Raw genomic sequence first — 23573 nt, forward strand, 5'->3', positions numbered from 1 at the left:
GATTTTACAACTTCAGTATATTAGAAGTTTGCAGTTTGGATTGATAAGGATATGCCTGTCTAAAACTCACAAAGAGTAAAACATAAATATTTCAAAGAACCGGTAAAGATAACAAGTTTTAAAGACCAAAGTAGTAGTAGCAGAGAGACATAAAAGTATCCAGAACTAGTAGTCTAGAGAACAAATTACAAGTTTGCATAGTACTCCAGATTTCTCCCGTTCGATCTTCGTTGCCATGGAGGAATCGCAGCAATCACTCACTGCCTTCCCGAACCTGAGGAGATAATTTACAACAAGTTTCAGATTGATATGTTTATCAACGAGGTTAAAAAAGTAGTATAAAATGCAACTTTTTGTATACCTTGGCAGGAGATTTTGAAAGAGACCTGGACCTAGACATTGCCCTAAAATGAATTCAATCAAAATAAAAATAAAAATTAAAAGAATCACTTTAATCACAGAAGTAAAAGAACGGTTTAAAAGGGGGAGAGAACTTTACCTAGGGGGACTCTTCTTCCCGTCAGGAGAAGGCGACCTAGATTTTGATACCGATCTTGAAAGGGATCGTCTTGGTGATTTACTGCAATAAAGATTTGATAAACACACAGCTCTATTTCAAAGATATTGTTTATAAACAAAACAAACGCACCTCAGATCCTTTCTTGGGCTCCTGCTTCTGCTAACGCTGCGGCTAGGGCTGCGACCACGGCCTCGGCTACGGCTCCTGCTTCTACTTGGGCTCCTTGACTGAGAGCTTTCATATTTCGTAACCTGTACGTAAGAACATATTTTTATGGTTTACAGTCTGAAGAAGGCAAACATATACATAAAGGTAAACCAATTAAGACAGTACCCGGATATAGCCTCTAGCCCAGGGGTTTCTGAACTCTGTATCATCCAGTTTCCTTATCTGAACGAAAAACAAAATCACAAGTTATGAAAACTGGAAACAATACAGTTCATAGCTTCATAAACAGCAAGAGGAGAAGAAGAGAGTGGAAAAACTTACCGCATACTTCATGTCATCATAGTTGGTGTAGTCAACAACACCATAAGTTCCTATATGATCAAAGATGTAAAAAAAAAATAGACATGACTTAAACATCCAACTACAAACGCTAATACTGGTAAGAAAGTGTAAAGTAACGCACCTTCACTGTCTCGAGTGACCTCAGCAAAACACACATCACCAGCTTTCCGCATATGATCCTGAAACGATGGGTTTTAATATGAAGAATAAAAAGAAAAAGGAGACAGCAGAAACATTAAGAATCAACACACCTTCAAATCCTGCCACGAGGCAGATGATGGGAGCCCACGTACAATAACTGCATCCAAGAAAACATTCAGAAAGCAGATTCAGTCAAACTTTACCAACAGCAAACAATTACACAAACCTCGGAATTCAGAGTGTCGTGAGACACCAAACCGGGCTGATCCACCACCACCTCCACGGCCGCCATAGCCACCACCCCCACCACGGTATCCACCACCGCCACGACGATCACCTGAAGACTGTCCTCGACCACCATGAGCAAGCTCAACCTGCTTTCATAATATGATTAGATACACCAGTTCTGCTGTTCAGGGCATGTGAAGAGTACACCAATCCTGTCTTAAGCCAACGAGTAATGAATGTTAAATTACCCTCAAACGACAGCCGTCAAAGTTGTACCCATCACGGCCATCGATCGCATCTTCAGCATCCCGAGCATGCTCAAACTACAAAACATCCAACACAAAGCTTGGTTAACCGTAATAATATCTTGTAAAACTGATTAAGACCATGTAAGAAACGTACCTCAACAAAACAATAACATGGAGGACGAGGTGGAACCTTCAATTCGATATCCACTATGCGGCCGTACTGCAATTGCGACAACTCGTTCAAAACATTCTCTTACAACAGTTGGAATGTCATCCAAAACAAAATAAAAACAAGGTAGCCAGAACTGACCTTGTAAAAGAGATCTTCAATCTCAGACTCCCTAATGTCACCGGGCAAGTTACCAACATAGATGGACCGAGAAAATCGACCACTCATTGTTAGCTGAGGTTGTTACAACAAAGAAGAGAGGTAACTGCAGATACAAATTCAAGGATTCAAATAAATAAAGAACCAAAGTTTATTTCTAATGACAAAGAATCTCCACTCAGAGACAGCTTCCAAATCAGTATCACTGCATGAGCATATAGAAAAGATGATGATAAGACCAAAAAAAATATAATGAAGCAAACCAAGTGAGAGCAATCCATGGTAAAGAGCAGTGCTCCACAAGCTCCACAATGCTTATTTGCTCCAATGTGCTCCCAAAAGCTATTATAAAATTTTGAAATCTATTTTTTTTTTCTCCACATCTTCCAATGATTTAAGTAAACAAACTCCAACGCTTAGATAAATAAAATAAATGAAACAAGTCCACATTGATCTCCCATTCCCTCTCTATATTACTATGAACCATTGCAATGCTCATGTTCCAAGCGCTTTTGCCATCTAAAATAAAGAAAGCATGTGTCATGACATCATGTAACATAGCCTCATGCGTCTATCTACCTTCCTTACTCAAAACATAGAAAAAGTTCGAAGCTTTATAATTCAGCAATACAAATTGTTTAAAGATCAGGAAGAAGTTCGACAAAATTCGACAAATAAAGCTATATACAAGATCATAGATAATCCCACGACCAAAGCCCAAAACTTTTTCACGGTCTTGACATGATTCAAGAACAAGCTTCTCGGAAACAAACAAACAAAAAAAAGAGTATATTCTCACGGAGCGCATCGGAAACACAAAGATATATAATCAAACGAACAAAACATTAACAGTACAATGAACGAAAGCAAACACAACAGTAACGCTCAAACAAAACACAATACGAGTAATGAACGGGGAGAGAGAGAGAGAGATAGAGATGTGTGTAATAATTCGTACCAGGGATTAACAGCACCGGACAAAACCAAGGCTTGGTAATTAGATATGTCGGCCTTGAAAGTTTGTTTATCTAGGGACTAGGGTTTCTTTTATACATGAGCTTATGTGAATTACCAGATTTGCCCTTCTAACTTTTATCCCTTACTAAGTCTTTCTTTTTTTTTCATTTTGGTCCCTAAGAAATTTGAATACCAACAAAAAGCCTTATACATTTAAAAAAGGTTATATTTGAGGATATCATATGTTACAATGTTTTTAAACCCGACCCGGACACTGAACCGGACAACTTACCGGATCGCTTGGTCACTGGATCGACCGCGGATGAATCACGGATTAATAAATAAATTAATTTTTTTTTTTTATTTATTTTTTTTTGAACACACAAAATTAATTTTATTATATAGTAATATATTAGCAATTACACCTAACCAATTACACAAGTGTAAAAAAAAAAAATTGAAGCTTACATTATATAAACATGCACAATTTTGTTCAATATTTCATTATATAACATGTAATATTTGTGACTATGACTTTTAACTTTTTTAATATATATTAGTTTAGAAATTATAATCCTTTTTAGTACACCATCTAGTTTTTGTGTTATTAGCTAAATGAATCAAATTAACCATAGTGAGGAAGAAGAACGTGACACTTTCATGAGATGTGCAAAGATAGTGGAAAACAAGATAAAGCCCGTAGAAGAGTTGGGGCCAAAGAAACAGCTTACAATTTCTGCATAGTTTCAATACAAGCAAAGATCATAATATAAGTATATTATGTGCTATGGTTCACTAGAAATACACAGAATTTCTGATTTTTTTTGTCAATGTGGTTTATGTTGTTTGAACATGGGCTTGGTAGATTTAGAGACAGTGGAAGTCGAAGAGGTTGGAACTGATCACTCCGCTTTATGTTTGTGCTTTTCTTGTCTTTTACGGCTCAGTGATTTTCATTTTCTACTTTAATTATGCCTTGGCTCTTTTTCTGAAACATACATTGGCATCAAAACATGTAAAATAACATTTGATTAATTATTATTAGTTCTATCAAAATACTGATAAGAGTTGAATTTATGTCATTTTTGTATTGATTTCTTTTCTTTTCTTCTTTTTGCTTAACTGTATTAAGGTTTATGGACACTTTATATGTTTATTTGTAAGATAGTTGTCTCTTCTTGATGCAAAGATTGATGACAAATGTCCTCATGACATAATGGTCAAGGATCCTTTTTCTTGCTTGTTTTGGTTTCTTCGTGAGAATTTATGTTTTCTTCTCTCTTTCTGATGCAGAGGTGACAAGTAGAAGACCATCAATGAAGCAACGAAGGAGGTTGGTCTTTTTGTGGATGAGGTTTCAGATGAGAAGGAGGAGAAGGAGATCATGCATGCTTTACCAAGGAGGAAGCGTCGGAGGACGAAGTGTAAACACTCCTTTCACCAGTTGTGGCGGTAGTGACGGTGGTGGCGCCGGCGGTAATGATCCCCTACCGGGGATAATGATCCTTTAATTTATGCTCCATATTTTATTCAAATATAAAAATACTAGTATCACAAAAGAGTAAAGAAGGTAAAGTATGTTTTTAACTTTAAAGTATGTTGTAAGCCACATTTAAAGTTTTTACTATTTCCTAAGGAACATCTATCAACAAAATTGCAAAGAAGAACATGAAATCTTTAATTAACTAATATTTGTACATGTTTTTAAAGTATATGTAAATGTTCTTTGTTTGACTAAATCTGCAGAAACAAAAAAAAAGTCAAAACAGTTTACCCACTGATACCCAAGACGAATTCTTCTCGTGACTTGTCAAAGTAATTGAATGACTTTTTCTTTTCTCACATTGAATGAGGAGTTTTCAACATCTACAAGTTAGTGATACCATTTGAAGACTTGTTTTCCTCTTGTAATCCCCTATATATTATTTGAGAAGCATTGCAACATTTTTTTGTAGCCACGTGTCATCACTAGAATGATTTTTAGAATCTTTAGAGAAATATGTTGGTCCATTTAAATATATAATAAACTTTTTATTAAACCACAATAAATACATTATTAATGTGCTTCATTATTTCCTTAAATAAAATAACGGAATTGCCTAATGTTGCTAAAGTATATATGACAATTAATGATTTTGAATAATAAAGATTTGATAACATAAGTGTGTATTATAATTATATTTGTTTAATTTTAAGCTATTAAAATAAATTAAACAATCATAGTAACCACATAATAAAAATTAAAAAAACTTATTTATATATTATATTTTTAATTTTTAAAAACGAGTATAAATTACTAAAACTGTTAAAAGTTTCACATTCAAATTTTGTGATCTATGATTTAAAACTTTTATTATGACATGATACAAATAATTAAAAAATAATATAAGTTGAAAGTCTCATTTAATAAGTATCAAAAATAAAAGATATATAAATATATAAATTAAACTATATGCCATATAAAAATACATAAATATCTTAATTTTGAAATTTACTTTGAACTTTTTTTGATAAAAAAATTGAAAATATTGACAACTTAATTTTTTAAAATACTATAAATTACTTACACCATTAATTCCACAGTGAAAATTTTGTTATCACTAATTTAGAATTTTTGCTATAACATATACAAATGATAAAAAAATATGAGCAAAAAGCATCATCTAATAAATATTAATATTAAAATAAACCCCATATATGTTACTATCATTTAAATTTAATTATATATCATTTCAAATAGAAAAAATATTTTTTTGATTTATAAAATTTATTTATATGTTCGTACCAATTTAATTATATAAGTAGTAGATAATGACTTCTTAATTATTCAATATATATTTATTATTTCATAATATGTTATAAACATATAATATATAAAATAATTTATATATATAATGTTTATCTCGCGCAAGGCGCGGGTCTTCACATAGTTATGATAGTTTAAGAAAAAAAAAATATATATATATATATATATATATATATATATATATATATATATATATATATATATATATATATATATATACTTTGTCAACACACGTAAGGAGTAAAGAATTAAATATAAACATAAGTATCCACTAGTAGGTCTGAGAATTTGAACCGAATCCGCCGAACCGATTCAAACCAAAATTTTGGTTAATTCGGTGAAAAGTTCAGTTCGACTCGACATATATATAAAAAGATCTTTGGTTTTAAGTTCGGTAATCAATTAATTCGATTTTTTTAATAAAAACAAATTGTTAACCAAATTTTGAATAGAATTAACCAAATTCACCAAAAATTTTAACTGAAGTAACCTATCAAACCAAAATTACCCTAAATATAATTGAAACCAAAAACTTCAATAAGTTTTGGTAAAAATAATTAAAACCAAATTATCCTAATACCGAACCAAACCAAACCAAAATGTTTCTGGTTCAATTGGGTGAGATTTTGATCAAACTGAACTATCTGAATTTAAAACTACCCGAATTCCAAACTACCTGAACTGTTTGAACCTGTTGGCCTATCCACTAGGATACTACCCTCGTTGAAATGCATTTTTTTACCAAACCAATAAACATTATGTATATGTACAGTAGGTTTAGTTGGATATTCATTTTGTTTTATCTTAAATTCATAATTTGTTCAATACAATATGAAAAATATTCATGTAAATTTGTTTCTCTTAAAAATAAATTGATTGTTCTTTCCATGTTTTCATATTAGTAGAAATACATATGAACTTCATATTGCTTGTGTGGTCTTTGAGATCATTCACATTTTACGGAAACGTATTAATAATTATTTGGTAAAGAGATTTTAAAGAGTTCACTATTGAACGGTAATATGATCTGCTGGCTGGGAAGAACTACTAGTAAGGAGAATCTCGTTTGTTACTTCCACCAATTCATTCGTATTGTAAACTTTTTTCCTTTTGTTGATAAGTAAATTTAACATTTTAACAAACAAAAACGGCTACATTGTCTTTTGACTTGTGGAACTATAATTTTATTTCTTAGTTGATCTAATTAATTATATTTAAATATTATATATGCAGATTTATCACAATGAATCAAGTAATTAACGTTCTTTTACTATTGAATATCAATTTATCCAGATGATTGTAAATGTGACATATTTTGAATAGAGAAATTTCCTAAAATATTTTTTTTTAGTTTTTTTCAACGCTGATTTATTATGATATTAAAATTATGATATGAGAAAGATTACATAGATGAATTGACAACCAATAATACTACATGCTTTATGAGGACTTATGCCTAAATGCATCACTGAGCCGTCCTATGAAGATCTACGTCTGACCATATTTACTTGCACCATGTTGAAGATCTCTTGTGAAATTTTTTTTCTGTAGTCTGGATAATTGTTTAATAAATCGCTCTCTGAGACTTGAAACATGGATTTCCTTTAATCTGTAAAAAAAATTCATAGTCTGAGATTCGAACTTCAGACTTGAGTTTAGAAGCCTTTAAACTATAACCAGTGGGTTACTGTGCTTCCACAATCCTTTTTAGTTTATATATTAACAAAATAGCCATCAATGAAGAAAATAACCAAAATAAATTTTATTAGAAGGTAAAAAAATATTTTTACCCTAGGGTTAACTAATCTATACTTAGGATTAGAGTTGAAGTGTAGAGTTTTGGGGATAAAGTTTTAAATTTTAAAAAATTAAAAATAAATATTAAAAAAATTAAAACAAAAAAAGGTTTATTTTGCTCATTTCTGTAATAAATTATTTTTACAAAATCTAGTTGTTTTTATGTCTTTACGTTTAAAGACTTTTAACAAATTATTTACAAAATAGGGTATCAATATAGATTATAACCCAATTAATATTTTACACAGTAGATTAAATGATTCAGTAGTATATTGTATAATGAGTAAATAACATTATGAATAGATCCAAAATTTAAATGAAAATTTTTATCATCAGAAAAAACATGACAATTGCAAATCTAATCTTAATAAAATAGAATTATTAGAAAATAAGTCGTCGATAACATGGACAAATATGTTTTATTTCTCTAGTGCAGCGACTTAGCAAAATAGAAAGATCTCATTACAAATTATTGAGGTGGCTTTGGTAAAACTCATAATTTCAAGTTTTCTAATTTGTACCAAATTTTTTAAAAAATACATTAGAGATGTACTAAATCTATAATTTTGAATGATTTGTGTATTTAAAGCATTTATATAACTTGTAGTTAGGTTAATTTCTGGGTTTTAGCTATTATTGTAAAGAAAACCTTCTGTTAGAAAAAAAAGAGTTTATATAACTTATGGTAAACTGAAAAGTGCTAAAATGTAACCATAATAGTTCAACTACTTGAGTATGGCAGCAATTGCAAATTTTCATTTTTAATATTATTAAAATTTGTAATTAACAACTTATTTAAAATTTTGTTTAGTTAAAATTTAAAGGGAAATATATCATTAATATTTTTCTTTTAGCTTTTGTTCCCAAAATAGAAGTTAAATGTCAATATTTATTTATTTTAATATGTTAAGTGATTTACCTTTTTAATAAAACCTATTTTGTTTAATAAAACTAATCTTGTGATACTTTTCGGGTTATGGTAGGGTATTTTTCAAATTTAAACTAATACATCTTAAATTTAGGGTGAGTTATTAATTTAACTAAAACCAGGTTTTCTCCTTAAATTTTATTTATCTAACCTCTTTGTCGACTATTTATCTAGTTATCTATATTATTAAAACTGAAATATTTTTTGTACTGATCAAAAACATATATAACATTATAAATGAGAATTGTTTGGAAACATAGATAACAATAAAAAAAAAAAATATAGTGTCTTTTTGTAATGTTATTTATATTATTATATTAATTTTCTTTCCATTTTTCAACTAGTTTAACAATTTCATTAATTATATTACATTAACAGTACATCACATGATTAATTATATTACCATAATAATAGTGCATATTTTATTTATTAGTTAATCAACATTAGTTTTTTACCAATTATAAAATAAAAATATAAAATAATTGGGTTTTGCATATAGTTAAACGGTATGTTTAATTTATTTTACTAAAACTTTTTTTTAGTTTCAATCAGTAGAAAATTACGTAGCCAAAAACGTAATATAAATACATGTTTTTGTGAATAAAATAATAAATTAAATCAAAATAATAAAAATATATTACATTTGTTATGTCATTTAATTTTTCACTCCATATAATAATTTTACTAAATAATTTTTTTTCTATTTCACTTAATTTAGCCAAACACATAGAAAGAATCATTTTTATTAGTTTATAAAATCAGTAAGACATGAACATTGACTATCTATTTAGGTACGGTTTTTTTTTTACGGGTATCATCTTTTTTTTTAAATTAAGCCTCTTTCAAATATTATAAATTTATGTGTGGATTTTGAGTTTGGTCCTTCTGAATCTGGATGAGTTTGGTTATGATGTATATAAAAACCTAAAAATATTTAAATAACAAATGTATTTGAAACAGATTCAGATATTTATACCAAAAATAATCATATTAACCGATTCGGTTCATGTATTTTTAATACAATTCGTTATATTACGACTTATATAAAATATATAAAAATAAATATCAGTATATAAAAAATGTAAAAAAAAATATCAATATACAAAAACAAAATATCAATCTCTAGTTTCCCTTAAAACTCTCCGATCATGGCCGTCGCTGAGAATGCTGGTGTCAAAGTCGAGTCGTCTTCTTCAGCAGCCGACACGAAGCGTTCATGTCCTGATGATGATCAGAGCCCTAACTCCGATTCCTCGTCTCTTGACTCATCGGATCCTCCGACTCCAGATTCCGACGATCGGACTCAGACTCAGACTCAGACCACTCCAAATGGGGAGAGTGGAGGGAGTCTCAACAAGAGTGAGATCAAATATTTGTCTGATGCGTTTTCGAAGCTCAACCCCATGGCTAAGGAGTTTGTTCCTCGAACTTTGGGCTTTACTAACAATTTTGCTGACGGGAGTGATCATCTCCCTACAAGGGTATGCTTTTGTCATTAGTGTGTGTTTTGATGATACAATAATTATAAAGTTTTGACCTTTTCTGTGTGTTTTGCTTACAATGATGAAGCAGTTATACTTTGAGTGTGGTTTGTTAAGTTACAGTTGTTTGCTGTTACAGTTACAATTCCTTTATATGTGTATGACTGTTGAAGTTTTCATCTGCTAGAAAAGTGTGTGATATCAATTTTGTAATCCTTTTGTTTTACCTGCTGTGGCTACAGAGAAGGAGCTTTGGGCAAGGGAAGAGAAGGATGAACAAAAGAACCAGCTTGGCTCAGAAGGATGATGTCATCAGGAGAACTGTGTATGTCTCTGAAATTGATCAACAGGTGAAAATTATTGGCTTTTGATAACCATTTTTCTTGTAACGGAATCCATTTCGTATAACTAAATGCCTCTCTTAATTTGTCTCCTGTGTGTAGGTTACCGAGGAGAACCTCGCAGGTGTCTTTGTTAACTGTGGACAGGTACTTGTATAATCTTAGCTATGTTTAGAATGTTTTCATCTGCAATAACTCGTTTCCTCATTTTGGGGATGCAAAGGTTGTTGATTGTCGTGTATGCGGTGATCCAAAGTCTGTCCTCCGTTTTGCATTCGTTGAGTTCACCAATGAAGGTACATTTTTACCTTTCTTTACTAGTTGACAGTACTGTTGCTTAACTAGTGTAAGATATATATTTGCTGCAGAGGGAGCTAGGGCTGCTTTGAGCATGTCGGGAACAGTGCTTGGTTTTTACCCTCTTAAGGTGCTTCCCTCCAAAACAGCTATCGCCCCTGTTAACCCCACTTTCCTTCCCCGGGTAAGGTTCACATAATCATGGTCTTAAACTTTGCTTATCAGTTTAATCGAAGCTTGAGCATAATTATGATGCTTCTTTCTTTCTATCAGTCTGAGGATGAGCGTGAGATGTGTGTGAGGACTGTTTACTGCACCAACATTGACAAGCGGGTAGTTTGATTTTCCATAAGAAACTGTTAGCTGTTCAAAAGTAATTTGAGAAAACTAACTAAACTTTCATCAAATGTCTTTTGTTTCTTGAATCTGCAGGTTAGTCAAACTGACTTGAAAGGCTTCTTTGAAATGCTTTGCGGAGAGGTAAGGATTTGGTTTACGCTTTTTATATGTGTATATGTGTTTTACTGTTCAAATATTTGTCTCATAATCTTGTTGTAGGTTCATCGTCTGAGGCTTGGAGACTATCACCACCAAACCCGCTTTGCTTTTGTTGAGTTTGCCATGGTAACTCTCTCTGCCTTGTTTCTTTAGTTAACCTGTTCCTGTTTCACTTTCATTTGGTTGATCTCATCTAATGGGAAACTCACACTTTGTTCTAATGTCTCAGGCGGAGAGTGCAATTGCTGCTCTTCACTACAGTGGTATTGTATTGGGAGCACTCCCAATTAGGTAAAAAGATTTATGTATTGTATCCCCTTAATGTCAATTTTTTTTGCATGATAGGTTGTACACTATTAGGCATTACTAGATTCTATTTGTGATTTCATTTGGGAATGTTGTAATCAATCTATGTGTATGTGTGTTTGAAGGGTAAGCCCATCAAAGACACCAGTAAGGCCTCACCTTCACCGCCCTGAGTGCAAATGAAATGTTGGCAAAGCTGTTGCTGGAGATCCCAAAAGATATATATAGAAAAAGAGAGAGAAAGAAAGAGGAGAAGAAGTCTAAAGAAGAAGAAGGTACTTGAGGCGTTTTAGTTCTTTTTTATTTTTGAGTTTGTTTCGCAGTCGCAGCAGAGCCTGCCCGGTATCTTTGAACAACTTTTAAGAACTTTTATCTTTAACTTTCTCCTCTTTTCTATAGAGTCTGCTAAAAACCAAGATTGGTTTCGTTTTTTCTCTTTTGTTGATGTTATTGTCGAAAACACCTTCAAGACATTTGCACAATTCACTGTTTTTTTTTTCTTTGGGTTCTTGATTTCAGTTAGATCTTGTCTTAGTACGGGTCTAAGTTTGGCTTTCTTAATCTTTGTATTGTGCTGCTAAGCAAGTAAGCATTCGTTAGATAGATCGCATCATTCGTTACAATGTACCCTACTAGGTTTTCGTCTCATATGGTTTTGATATTTACCTGTTTGGTTAGCTAAACTGTTTAATGTAGTTTTTTTATATCTTATTTGTTCTAAAAATGAAATAATTTTAAAATATATTAAAACAAAAACTACAAAGAGAAAAAAAAGAGTTAACCACTTTCTGTTTGCCCTATTTCTTTACTTTTTGTTGTGTTCACAATTTTTGACTGGTATTGTTGTTAAGTAAATTAATTAGTTATCAAACTGTTTTAAAAGTATTTTGATCTAAGAGTTTTATGCATGATTTTGGTGAAGTCATATATTATATTAATGCATTAGAGAGTAGAGTATAGGTTTAGTAATTAACATACTTTTTTTAGTTCAAATGCAAAATGCTAGCACAATTTAACATGCCTTCATTTTTACCAATTAAAATGTAGTTGAACTGTCATCTTTTACGCATCACCATTTCCTAATATTGACCCTCTTACCATTTTTGTCTGTGTTTATCAGTACTTTTTACCGCACTTTGAGACGCTTTATCGTTTCACCAACGGATAACTATATTTTCATATATGGCTACGTTAGAACGTCTCCATTTTCATATGTGGTTACGTTGGAACATTGGAGAAGTCCTCAAGTTTGGGTATCTAACAAAAATGAAAAAAAAAAGATTTAATTAAATAATATTTCATGTCAAAAACTAAATAGATAATATTCCAACATTTGAAACGTTCATTTTGTTGAAATATTATTAATTAAACACTACAGTATTTTTGTACATTTTTGTTAGGTTGAGTCAGAGAATTCTTTTTACTGGAGGTGCTCCTTAGCAATTGTAAATATACTTTAAAGAATATGATCATATATTTGTCCTTCTATTGTGGATCGCAATCAACTTCCCAAACAATCGAAGCTATAATCACAGTGAATACACAAAGTCATGATAAACGAGTCAAATAGCGACGTTAATGGCTAAAGAAATGATTATACTTATATGATAACGAAAGAAGAGGAGGAACAGCTTTCTGCACTCTCGAGGGATGCATTTCACATTCTTTCATGTTACAAATAATTCCTATTTCTGACACAAACCTATCTAATTTGCAAACACAAAGCATGCCTACCTACCTATTCCACTCTTCTTTTGTTTCCTTTACCTTTTACTTTATTTTCCGCTTCGTTATTCTTCTTTTACTCCCAACATCTTTCCTCTTTCTCGCAGCTTTTTCGGATACATTATGTGTTTGTTTTATATCTATGGATACACAATATTCGGATATTCGTTTTGCATTTGGCCGTTACTTGTGAGTTGTGATGGCTACGAAGCATGTACATGACAAAAACATATTTGTTCTTGTCGTAGAGATAGTGGATAACTACACATTTGAATGGAACTGTTAGTCTGTTATACGTACGAGACACTAACCCGAGCAGAATATTAAATAAAAATTAGTATAATAACACATAAGATCAATATAGGTCCGAGTTTCACTTTTTATTGCATCACCAAATAAATGTACATGTTCCGAACTTTTTAATTTAATATTGAGCAACAAAAAGGTTCATGCTCTTCATTTATAAAGGAGGGTGTTCCTTGTCGGCTTAATCTTACCATCAAGGAGGGTGTTCCTTCTTTGCTCAACCATTCCTTACTGTTCCGTTGCTTCCGTATTACCAAGAAAGTGACAATAGTTAACAAAGATTAAGCCGACAAGGTAAGATCTTGATGGGGAAGAACGGTGGAAGTTCGTGGCTCACGGCGGTTAAAAATGTTTTCCGGTCACCGGAGAAGAAATGTCCCAGAAGAAGAGAACGTCAACAAGACAACGGCCTTGTCCAAGAAGACGAGGAGGAACAACAGCAACAAACGGTACTTGATTTACACAATTATATATAGTGGACCTTTCTTGATTTTTAAGCTTCATTCATACTATATACACTAATATTTACAACTTTTTAATTCAATATATTCCCAAAACGTACCTTTTTCCCTTCAGGTTAGTATAATTGAAAAAAAAAACAATCGTCATTAGCATCAAAACTGAATTTTGATGAACTGAAATTTTTGCATTATATAAACGGATCTAGAATTTGGAGATTTACATAAATCTTTCATACTAAAAAGCTTATAAATAATAATAATTTTGTTGGTGCAGAAGAGAGGAAAAAGAAGATGGCTATTCAAGAAAGCTTCTTCTGATTCTTGTGCAAGAGACGTCGGAATAAACATTAAAAATGCCGTCAACACTAATTCAGCTTCTGTTGACGCGATTGCGGTCGATGAAACGGAGAAAAAAGCGTCTCCGACGGCTAAGGAAGCCGTCTTTTTCTGTCGGACATCTGTCTACCTTAAAAGACACTTGGCTGCTATTCTCATTCAGACAGCTTACCGAGGATGCCTGGTAAACTTAATACTTACTATTGCAGCCTCCATACTTTTATATCATTTCCAGTTTCTGGTAACATAGTTTTAGGAAATACTAATAGTGATCATACAAACTTGAAAGTTTTAAAATAATTTTATAATTTCAAACCATTTTGAGGTATATTTATGCTAAAATCGTTAAATATATATCAGTTTATAGATGAACATGAGTTTGATTTTGTTGACTTGTGACTCAAGGCACGAAAGGCCTTCAAAGCCCTAAAGGGAGTTGTGCTACTACAAGCCTTAGTGAGAGGCCACAACGTGCGTAGAAGAGCTAGCATTACTTTGTTTCGGGTTCAGGCCTTAGTTCGGGTCCAGGCTCGGGTTCTAGATCACCGGAAGAAACTCACGGCCAGTCCCGGCGACGGAACTACCTTGTCTCGTGCTTTCTCTAAACAGGTGCAATTTCAATCAAAGTAGTGTACTATTTATTAGTTTTCTGGTTTTCTACATTTTAATTCAAATTATATTAATAAGCGAACCGGTCTTTTGTTTGGTTTACAAATGAAGATGTGGAGAATCACAGCGAGAGAAGCACATAGTGAAAGCGAGTTAGAGGACAAGAGACCAAGTAGATTAAACCGGTTCGGTTATCAAGAAATCGGAAGAAGACTGTCAACCGATCAGACAATTGTTGAACCGGTCAAGATAGTTGAGATCGATACGTACAATACATACTCACACCATCAACAACTCAACGACCGAACACCGCGTGGGAATTCTCGCGTCACGAGGCAAGGCCATTCGATACCAAATTACATGTCTACGACTGCCTCGACCGTGGCTAGGTTCCGACCACAAAGCGCACCTAGGCAGAGATCAAACCAGACCGGTTTAGATGACAACGAACCAAGATTACAATTGGTTAGAAAGAGATTGTCATTTCACAAAGATATTCCGCAATCGCATGGTTACTTTTGGTACGATAAGAAAACGGATGATCACGATCACGAGGATGTTCAGCACTAAATTAACTTGATCGGTTATGGGAGCTGATTGAACCGGTTCACGATTGAAATTTTATATATGTATTGAGTATTGACTGACCCATGAGATTTTTGGTTTTTCATTAATTAATATGCACCAGGCAAGACTTCTTTAACGTTGATTATTTAGATGTATCGGTTGACCCATAAACATAATTGTAGTTCTTTTCAGCACCAAACAATAATCAATTTATTTAGACTTCTTCAAAGCTCAAACGACGTGACTATTTCGATGTCAAATGGATTTAACACAGTTTTATTAGAATTTAAATAGATTAGTAGGTAGCCGTGACTGTTTCATTTCCGCGTGTTGCAAAGTAGGGAATAATATTTTTCGTCAACTATGCTGAATCACATATTCTCTTATCTACTATTTATTACTATATATTCACTTAATTTATCCAAATTACGTTACTCCAGCATATAAACACCCTTTCTAATTGAAAAGATTGTCAAAGAGATTTTTTTGATTTTGTATTAAAATATTTTCTACTTATACAATTTTTTTTTTATTTCGTCCTTTTTTTTTTATTTTGGTCAAAGAGTTTATCAACTTTTAACTTCGATAATATTAAGATGTCTAACACATTATAATGATCTTTTCATCGAGTTTTCCGTTGGTTTACATGATAAAGAACTTAATTACAGCATAAAAATTTTCACAAGGCAACGCACTGTAATGAAATCACGTCACCACGCTCACTTGGCTGTTGTAGGAGTCACGTTTCCGTCGCTGTCGTTGTAGCAAACCACCGGCACTTTTTCAACGCCTTCTCTTCCGTTATTTTTCATTACAAAAATCTTCCTGAACTCAAACTTTGTTTTGTAATAATTTAATTAATTATTTATTATTCATCGCCTTGTTTTCTTTTTTTTTTTCTCCTGTCTCCTCATCGGCCGTTTAAACATTTCTCTGGTTCTGTTTATCTCTAAAGCTTACTATTCAACGTCGTTTCCTGACCGTCCGATGATTTGACTTTTTACCGATCAGCTAGTTGACTTCAAACCATACGGCGACGATGGGTCATTGTTACAGCCGGAACATTTCCACCGTTGAAGATAAGGACGGCGATGTCCCCAACGGAGTCGCCCAGCTTCAAAACAACCACCGTACGTCAGTTCCCAGTTCTCCAGTTGCGTCTGGCTCTACCGAAGCCAACCCTTACACCATTAGCCCATTTCAAAGCCCGTTGCCGGCGGGAGTAGCTCCTTCTCCGGCAAGAACTCCGGGAAGAAAGTTTAAATGGCCGTTCCCGCCTCCTTCACCAGCGAAACCGATTCTGGCGGCTCTGAGACGGCGAAGAGGTACGGCTCCTCAGCCTCGAGACGGTCCTATCCCTGAGGAAAGTGAGGAAGACGATCACGGAACAGCCGGCGGAAGCGGTGAGAGGTTGGATAAGAACTTCGGATTCTCGAAGCACTTCGAAGGGAAGTACGAGCTCGGGAAGGAGGTTGGTCGAGGGCATTTTGGTCATACTTGTTCGGCTAAAGCCAAGAAAGGGAAGATCAAAGGACAAACGGTAGCAGTCAAGATCATCGCTAAAGCCAAGGTTTGTTTCTCTCTCTCTTGACATATTTTGTGACAAAAGATTAATGATCAAAGATATGTTCTTTGTATTGATACAATGTGTCAAAGGTATCTTTATTTAATACGGTGACGAATTTGAGGGGTTTGTTTCAGATGACATCAGCTCTATCCATTGAAGATGTTCGCCGAGAGGTGAAACTGCTGAAAGCTCTGTCCGGGCATAGGCATATGGTTAAGTTCTACGATGTGTTTGAGGACGCAGATAATGTCTTTCTGGTTATGGAGTAAGTATGTCTCTGTCTAGTTAATGCTAATCTCTTTGAGTTAAAGATTTACAAAATTCTTTTGTGGCTTAAAGTTTTGTTTCAAGTAATTTCTTATAGAGATACTAACAGTAGAGTTGATTTAAGTCATTGATCTTCCACTATGATTCCAGGTTATGTGAAGGTGGAGAGTTATTGGATAGAATCTTGGCAAGGTAATTTTTTTTTTTTTTTCATTTTTAGTTTTTGTTTCCTGTAATTAGCTTAGCTTTGTATTGCGTCTGGAGTTTATACTTGTACTGACTATATCTTACTACAGAGGTGGTCGGTTTCCAGAAGCAGATGCTAAGCGTATTCTTGTGCAAGTTCTATCTGCAACTGCTTTTTTCCATCTTCAAGGTGTTGTGCACCGTGACCTGAAGCCTGAGGTTCTGCTTCTACCACTGTAAAAAATATTATAACTGTGTAGCTTGTTTCTTAAGTAAACCCTCTACTCTCTGTCTCCAGAATTTTCTGTTCACCAGCAAAAATGAGGATGCAGTACTCAAGGTCATAGATTTTGGTTTATCTGATTTCTCCAGATTCGGTAGTGATCTTTGTCTTTGCTCCCTCCTTATACATAACTTTTGCTTCCAGAGTTTTACTTAGGGTGCTGACAAATGACTGTGTTAATGTTTTAATCAGATCAGCGTCTCAACGATGTGGTAGGAAGTGCATACTACGTTGCGCCTGAAGTACTCCACAGATCATACGGCACTGAAGCAGATATATGGAGCATCGGTGTCATATCTTACATATTACTCTGTGGAAGTAGACCTTTCTACGGACGAACCGAGTCTGCCATCTTTCGATGTGTCCTTAGAGCGAATCCTAATTTTGAAGATATGCCGTGGCCTTCTATATCTCCTATTGCCAAAGATTTTGTGAGAAGGCTACTGAACAAAGACCATAGGAAAAGAATGACAGCTGCTCAAGCTTTAGGTATGCTCCTTACTATTACTAGTGTTGATTAGTGAAATGAAAAACATGAGTATGGTTAAAAACTTGCAGCTCATCCATGGCTTCGAGGTGAAAACCCTGGTTTGCTTCTTGATTTCTCCATCTACAAGTTAGTGAAGTCTTATATTCGTGCATCTCCTTTCAGACGAGCAGCACTTAAGGTACTTGTCTGATAATAAGAGATGTGACCATATTTATACAACAATGTATACATCTTTATTTTGCTGTAACTTTGTACGCACAGTCTCTATCCAAAGCTATACCAGAAGAGGAACTTGTGTTCCTTAAAGCACAGTTCATGCTCCTTGAACCAGAAGATGGAGGCTTGTTTCTTCACAATTTCACTACGGTCAGTGTGTTATTTCCACTCTCTTTTTTTTTTGAATGGCTAAGAGTTTTTGAGCCAGACATACATCATCCCTTAGGGCAAGTTCCAAACCATTTTAAATTCACCCCTTTTAGGAGAGCATACCATTCCCAGCTGAAATTGAACCAATGAACCTTTAGATTCATACTAGGTAATCCAAGAATTTTATGTAATATATAGGTCAACTCCTCAACTGTTCTTCCTGGTTTAACCATAGCTTCTAATCCATTTTTCCTGGTTTAACCATAGCTTTTGATACAACTGTTCTTCAATTGGTGAATGTTACATTCTTGTATTCCCTGATTGGCCATTTAAATTCTTGTGGTAAGTGCAGGCTTTGACAAGATATGCTACGGACGCTATGATCGAATCTAGGCTTCCTGACATTTTAAACTTGGTACGCACGCAATAACACATATTGATCCTTGAGTCCCAAGCGTTTTCAAGTCTCTGCATAATTACATCTTCTTTTTTTTTCCTTTTGGTTGCTTGAAGTTGCAACCCTTAGCACATAGGAAACTAGATTTTGAAGAGTTCTGTGCAGCTGCGGTTAGCGTTTATCAACTAGAGGCTCTTGAAGAATGGGAACAGATCGCAACTACAGCATTTGAGGACATCGAACGTGAAGGAAGCCGAGCCATTTCAATCCAAGAACTCGCTGAGGTATGCAGGGACTTCAATATATCTCTGAGATCTGTAAAACCACAATCATTGGCATGAATCTTGGGGTTTACGAATGTGCAGGAGATGAGTTTGGGACCAAATGCGCATCCTTTGCTCACGGATTGGATCCGGAGTTTAGATGGGAAGCTGAGTTTCTTGGGGTATAAAAAGTTCTTGCACGGTGTGACTGTTCGAAGCTCGAGCTCGAGACCTATTAGGTGACTTCTAACTTTGCAAATCACACCCTAATAATACTGTGTGGAGAAGAAAAGGTACCTCTCTGTATTGAGCATTTTGCTTTCAGCGGAGCCGTTCCAAAACCAAAAACAAACAAACATGGAAAAAATATATATATATATATATTTTTTTGTATTTTCTTTTTTAAAATATTCATTTCGGTTTGTAGAGAAAGAGTTTATAAAATGGGTGGTGGTTGTTTGTCTCTGGTTTTGTTTCCTCTAAGCAGTGGTATTGGAGGTGTAATAAATCAACTGTTTAGGTATAAAACTTTAATGATATACACATTGAAATGTTGTATTAAGACATGGTATCATGCATACGCGTGCACTTACTACAGACTGTACTTTTGATTTTGGGGCCTTGTCGGTCTTATTGGCAGTCGCTACTCGCTAGCGACCAGCGACCGCATTTAATTACTGTTCGTTTGGAACGATCGGTCGTTAGTGATATGTGATTAGAAATTGGTAGCAGATTTTTCAGTCTTCCGACCAAAAATTTGGCGCAAATATTTTAACCATCAAATAACAAAAGTATCCTCAAAATGTTTACAAGATCACAAACAAATATCCCTAAAACTAATTTTATTCCCTCCACAGTCACTCTCCATAGAGTTATAGATATTGGAGATTCTTTCACCCACAGTTATTATTATGCCTTTGATTTCGGTTTATTTGGTCAAATTGATTCAGATCATTCATTTCTGACTAGTTCTGTTTATCCAAAATCTCACCAAATTAGAAAAACTTTGTAAATTATATTCACTTTTTTTCCTTATAAAAAATATTATGCCATCAAATTATAGATATGCATAGGTTATCATATAATAAATTAACATGTATAATATTTTTGAAAATTGATTATATAGTTTTTGTAATAAAATTAGTAATTACATGATATTTTGTAAATAGTATTGACAAGTTTTTATATAATCTATGAATATAGAATGTTAAATCAGTGATAAATAAAAATGACAGTTTATCACTTAAGTTAATAAAAAAAAATGTAACATAAAAGATTCACAAAAAGAAGAAGAAGATCGAACAGACAAACCACACCCTTAAGACACAGATACAAGTGCATTTCACTTGTTTTCTTTGAATTTTGTACCCGCTAGGCCACAGATATTATTTCGCCTTGATTTCAGTTTATTTGGTCAAATTGGTTCTGATCATTCGTTTCTGATTAGTTTGGTTCATCCAAAACCTCACCAAATTATACATAACCTTTTTTGGTTTAACTTGGTTTTTAGTTTTCAAAATTTTTTCCGAACTGAACTGATATTTTGATTTAAACTATTTTAAAAACTCAAATATTTTTGGTTAAATTTGGTTAGTTTGATTCAATTATTTTAGTTTGATCGAGCAATCGGATTGGTTCAAGGCCACGAATACTGCTATGGGACAGGCCCAATTTGATAACTGAAAAATTCAGTTCACACGCCAGCCCAGCTAAGCCCAAGTTCATGTAGATTTCGTTTTGGTTATGGTGTTGGGGGGTTTTCGGTGGGATTTCCTAAACTGTGTGTATCATGTCATATCCTGACGCATAGCTCGGCTTTAGTTCTTTCAAACCTTCATGGCTCCATCACTGTAATACTGGAACTAGAAGCTTTTGTCTTAACTCAATGTTCGTGGCTGCCTTAGAAGTCCTCGTCAAGCTCCATTCTATTTTCATTGTCATGGATATGGTCATTTTCTCATTGTCGAATTCACCTAGTCCATGCTTTCAAGCCTCAATCGTCTCACCATCCTCTTCACCATACATTATGCTCGCCGATGTTTTAAGCTTTATTGGTTTCAAAGTTCTTCGTGTTTGTTTGAGTGTCAAATATAGTCAGATAGGATTTTATAATTTCGATGTTGCCTACGGTTCTAGAGCTTCTCACTAAAAGTTCTTGTCGGTCAACATTTAAACCTTTTTTTATGGGTGCATCAACGTCGTTTTATTTGACTATCATTTGTTCTTTCGAACAATCGCTTTAGGGACTAAGATAGAGCCTGCCACATTTCTTCATTTTCCTGAGCTTGATTCGCCCTTTAACAATTCTATCTTCAAATTATTGTAATGTTTTCTATCTACGCTTTACCATATAGCATGTCTCTAGGATCTTCGGTTTCAGTTGTAAGATTTGATACTCACTGAGGTTTTTATAATATGGATAGTTGCAAAAAAAAAAAAAAACTTTTGTATGTGGGTAGTTTTTGAGTTTTAAACTTTTTTGTGAAATAGGTGTTTTTACTGTTTAGGATATACTCCCTCCGTTCCTTAATGATAGATTTTTTAGAAAAAAAATTTGTTTCAGAAAGATGTATTTTTTGTGTTTTCTATGAAAAAATTGTAAACTTCAAGAAAATTAATTGATTTCATTGAATTACTATTGGTTGAAAGTTATCGAAAATTGAAAATTACAGAAAACGATACATTTATTATGATAGTTTAATATGTTTTCTTAATATGTGTGAAAATACTAAAAAGTCTATCTTTGTGGAACGGATGTAGTATCATTTTTTATATACGATCATGTAATTTAGTTACCACATTATTAAAACTCTACAACATTTCTTAAAATAAAATTCCCAACTAATTGGGCTACACACTTTACTCAGCCTAATCATCATGCGTTAATATAGGTCTCGGATTGGATATGAACAAAACATAGGTTTACCTTTAAGGTAAACCTTTAAATTCACCTTTAAGATGAACCTTTAAATTCACCTTTTATTTTATTACCAATCAAAATGCCACATAGATTAATAATAAAATATATTATTTTTTAAAAAAAAATTAAAATAATTGAAAAAAATAATGACGTTCATTTTAATGACGCTAACGCCAGTACCTAAATCCTAAATCTTAAATTCTAAACTCTAAACCTTAAATCTAAACCCTAAACCCTAAATTATAAACCCTAAACTTTAAATCTAAACCCTAAACCCAAACCCTATATCTTAAATCCAAATCTTAAACTCAAACCGTAAACTCTAAACCCAAACTCTAGACCTTAAACTCAAACCCTAAATCCTAAACTCAAACCTAGACTCTAAACCCAAACTTTAAACCCTAAAGAAAAAACATCAACATTAACCCAACCTTTAAGATATAGGATTTGGGTTCAGAGTTGACGATTTGAGTTTATGGTCTAGGGATTAGGTTTGGGTATATAGTTTGAGTTTAGAGTCTAGGATTTGGGTTTAGGATATAGGGTTTGGATTTAGGGTTTACAGTTTAGATTTATGATTTAAGATTTGGGTTTAGGATATAGATTTTAGGATTTTGGTTTAGGGTTTAAGATTTGGGTTTAGGGTTTAGTTAGTAGTGTTAGGCATCATTAAAATTGACAATATTTTTTTGTTTCAATTATTTCAGGTTTTTTAAATAAAATTAATCTATTTTATTATTTATCTAGGTGGTATTTTGATTGGTACTAAAATTAGTGGTGATTTTAAAGGTTTACCTTAGGGGTGGTGAACCTAAGGGCATACGCAGCGGGGGTTCACAGGGAGGGGGTCACACGTTTTACGAAAAAAATATATTAAAATAAGCATAACCGAAGACTTCGGTTCGTCCTGCCTCTCCCGCGTGAACCCGGGTCATGACTGTTCAGCAGGCCCCACGCCACGTGGCGGTCCGCTATTGATCACTTTATTTAATTTTTTTAAATCAAACAAAAAAAAAAATAATAATAATTTTTTAAACCCCAATGAACGGTTCGCCGCTGCGCATGGTCTAAGTCTCTTCGTTGGATATCAATCGTATTCATCTAACCTTTTGAGAGCTAACACACGGAGTATCGTGTTCGTGATATTTAATAGTAAACTAGATCTCGACCCGCACAACCGTGCGGGTTTCTTATTTCTATACTAAAATATTTTAGTTTATACAACAAAATTTACCAATAACTTAATGTAATTTAGTGTTATATATTATGTAATTCTATAATAGCTATGTTTACGTGGCTTATATATTATTACTATAAATTTTATATTTTTTTAACAAAAAATATTTTGGAAACTTTATTATGTAACAATATTACTTTACATACTTTTTATTTAAATTTTAAAATTTATATGAAAGCAAATTAAATTGGATCTATATAGTAGAGA

General features: G+C 33.3%; 4 protein-coding genes and 2 long non-coding RNA genes across 8 annotated transcripts; 4 read left to right on the top strand and 2 right to left on the bottom strand.

Annotated features, from left to right (window-relative positions):
- LOC103873059 (serine/arginine-rich splicing factor SR34A) lies at positions 1 to 3033 on the bottom strand. 2 transcript variants are annotated; one of them, XM_009151488.3, is made up of 14 exons: positions 2934 to 3019; positions 2239 to 2494; positions 1958 to 2081; positions 1802 to 1867; positions 1648 to 1722; positions 1398 to 1545; positions 1282 to 1328; positions 1152 to 1209; positions 1010 to 1059; positions 854 to 910; positions 650 to 771; positions 500 to 580; positions 362 to 404; positions 1 to 274 (listed from the first exon to the last, which is right to left on the bottom strand). In XM_009151488.3, exons 3-14 carry the CDS (start codon positions 2042 to 2044, stop codon positions 254 to 256), a joined length of 855 nt encoding a protein of 284 aa, XP_009149736.1. In that variant the 5' UTR covers positions 2045 to 2081; positions 2239 to 2494; positions 2934 to 3019; the 3' UTR covers positions 1 to 253. The 2 variants fall into 2 exon arrangements, with proteins under 2 accessions (XP_009149736.1, XP_009149737.1); XM_009151489.3 differs by lacking the exon at positions 2239 to 2494 and having other exon boundaries at positions 2934 to 3033.
- Positions 3034 to 3279: 246 nt separating this feature from the next.
- LOC117125947 lies at positions 3280 to 4564 on the top strand. Its single transcript, XR_004448407.1, has 2 exons — positions 3280 to 4151; positions 4226 to 4564. It is a non-coding gene; the product is annotated as an uncharacterized LOC117125947 (long non-coding RNA).
- A 4990-nt stretch (positions 4565 to 9554) lies between these two features.
- Positions 9555 to 11885, top strand: LOC103873060 (polyadenylate-binding protein-interacting protein 10). The gene is made up of 10 exons (XM_009151490.3): positions 9555 to 9944; positions 10187 to 10294; positions 10388 to 10432; positions 10509 to 10581; positions 10654 to 10766; positions 10856 to 10915; positions 11015 to 11062; positions 11141 to 11206; positions 11310 to 11371; positions 11512 to 11885. The coding sequence occupies exons 1-10, from the start codon at positions 9612 to 9614 to the stop codon at positions 11567 to 11569; spliced, it is 966 nt and encodes a 321-aa protein (XP_009149738.1). The 5' UTR covers positions 9555 to 9611; the 3' UTR covers positions 11570 to 11885.
- Positions 11886 to 12128: 243 nt separating this feature from the next.
- LOC103873061 lies at positions 12129 to 15611 on the top strand. 2 transcript variants are annotated; one of them, XM_009151491.3, is made up of 4 exons: positions 12129 to 13866; positions 14153 to 14398; positions 14620 to 14823; positions 14935 to 15611. In XM_009151491.3, the coding sequence occupies exons 1-4, from the start codon at positions 13723 to 13725 to the stop codon at positions 15391 to 15393; spliced, it is 1053 nt and encodes a 350-aa protein (XP_009149739.1). In that variant the 5' UTR covers positions 12129 to 13722; the 3' UTR covers positions 15394 to 15611. The 2 variants fall into 2 exon arrangements, with proteins under 2 accessions (XP_009149739.1, XP_009149740.1); XM_009151492.3 differs by having other exon boundaries at positions 14156 to 14398; positions 14935 to 15545.
- A 247-nt stretch (positions 15612 to 15858) lies between these two features.
- LOC103873063 (CDPK-related kinase 6) lies at positions 15859 to 19806 on the top strand. The gene is made up of 11 exons (XM_009151493.3): positions 15859 to 16960; positions 17092 to 17222; positions 17375 to 17416; positions 17521 to 17629; positions 17709 to 17787; positions 17886 to 18182; positions 18252 to 18361; positions 18445 to 18549; positions 18902 to 18964; positions 19063 to 19230; positions 19312 to 19806. The coding sequence occupies exons 1-11, from the start codon at positions 16430 to 16432 to the stop codon at positions 19450 to 19452; spliced, it is 1776 nt and encodes a 591-aa protein (XP_009149741.1). The 5' UTR covers positions 15859 to 16429; the 3' UTR covers positions 19453 to 19806.
- On the bottom strand, positions 19593 to 23533 carry LOC117125948. Its single transcript, XR_004448408.1, has 2 exons — positions 22451 to 23533; positions 19593 to 22391 (listed from the first exon to the last, which is right to left on the bottom strand). It is a non-coding gene; the product is annotated as an uncharacterized LOC117125948 (long non-coding RNA).
- Between the last annotated feature and the right edge of the window lie 40 nt (positions 23534 to 23573).

This window comes from Brassica rapa, chromosome A06 (genome assembly GCF_000309985.2).
Source record: "Brassica rapa cultivar Chiifu-401-42 chromosome A06, CAAS_Brap_v3.01, whole genome shotgun sequence".
In the NCBI taxonomy this organism is placed as follows: Eukaryota; Viridiplantae; Streptophyta; class Magnoliopsida; order Brassicales; family Brassicaceae; genus Brassica; species Brassica rapa.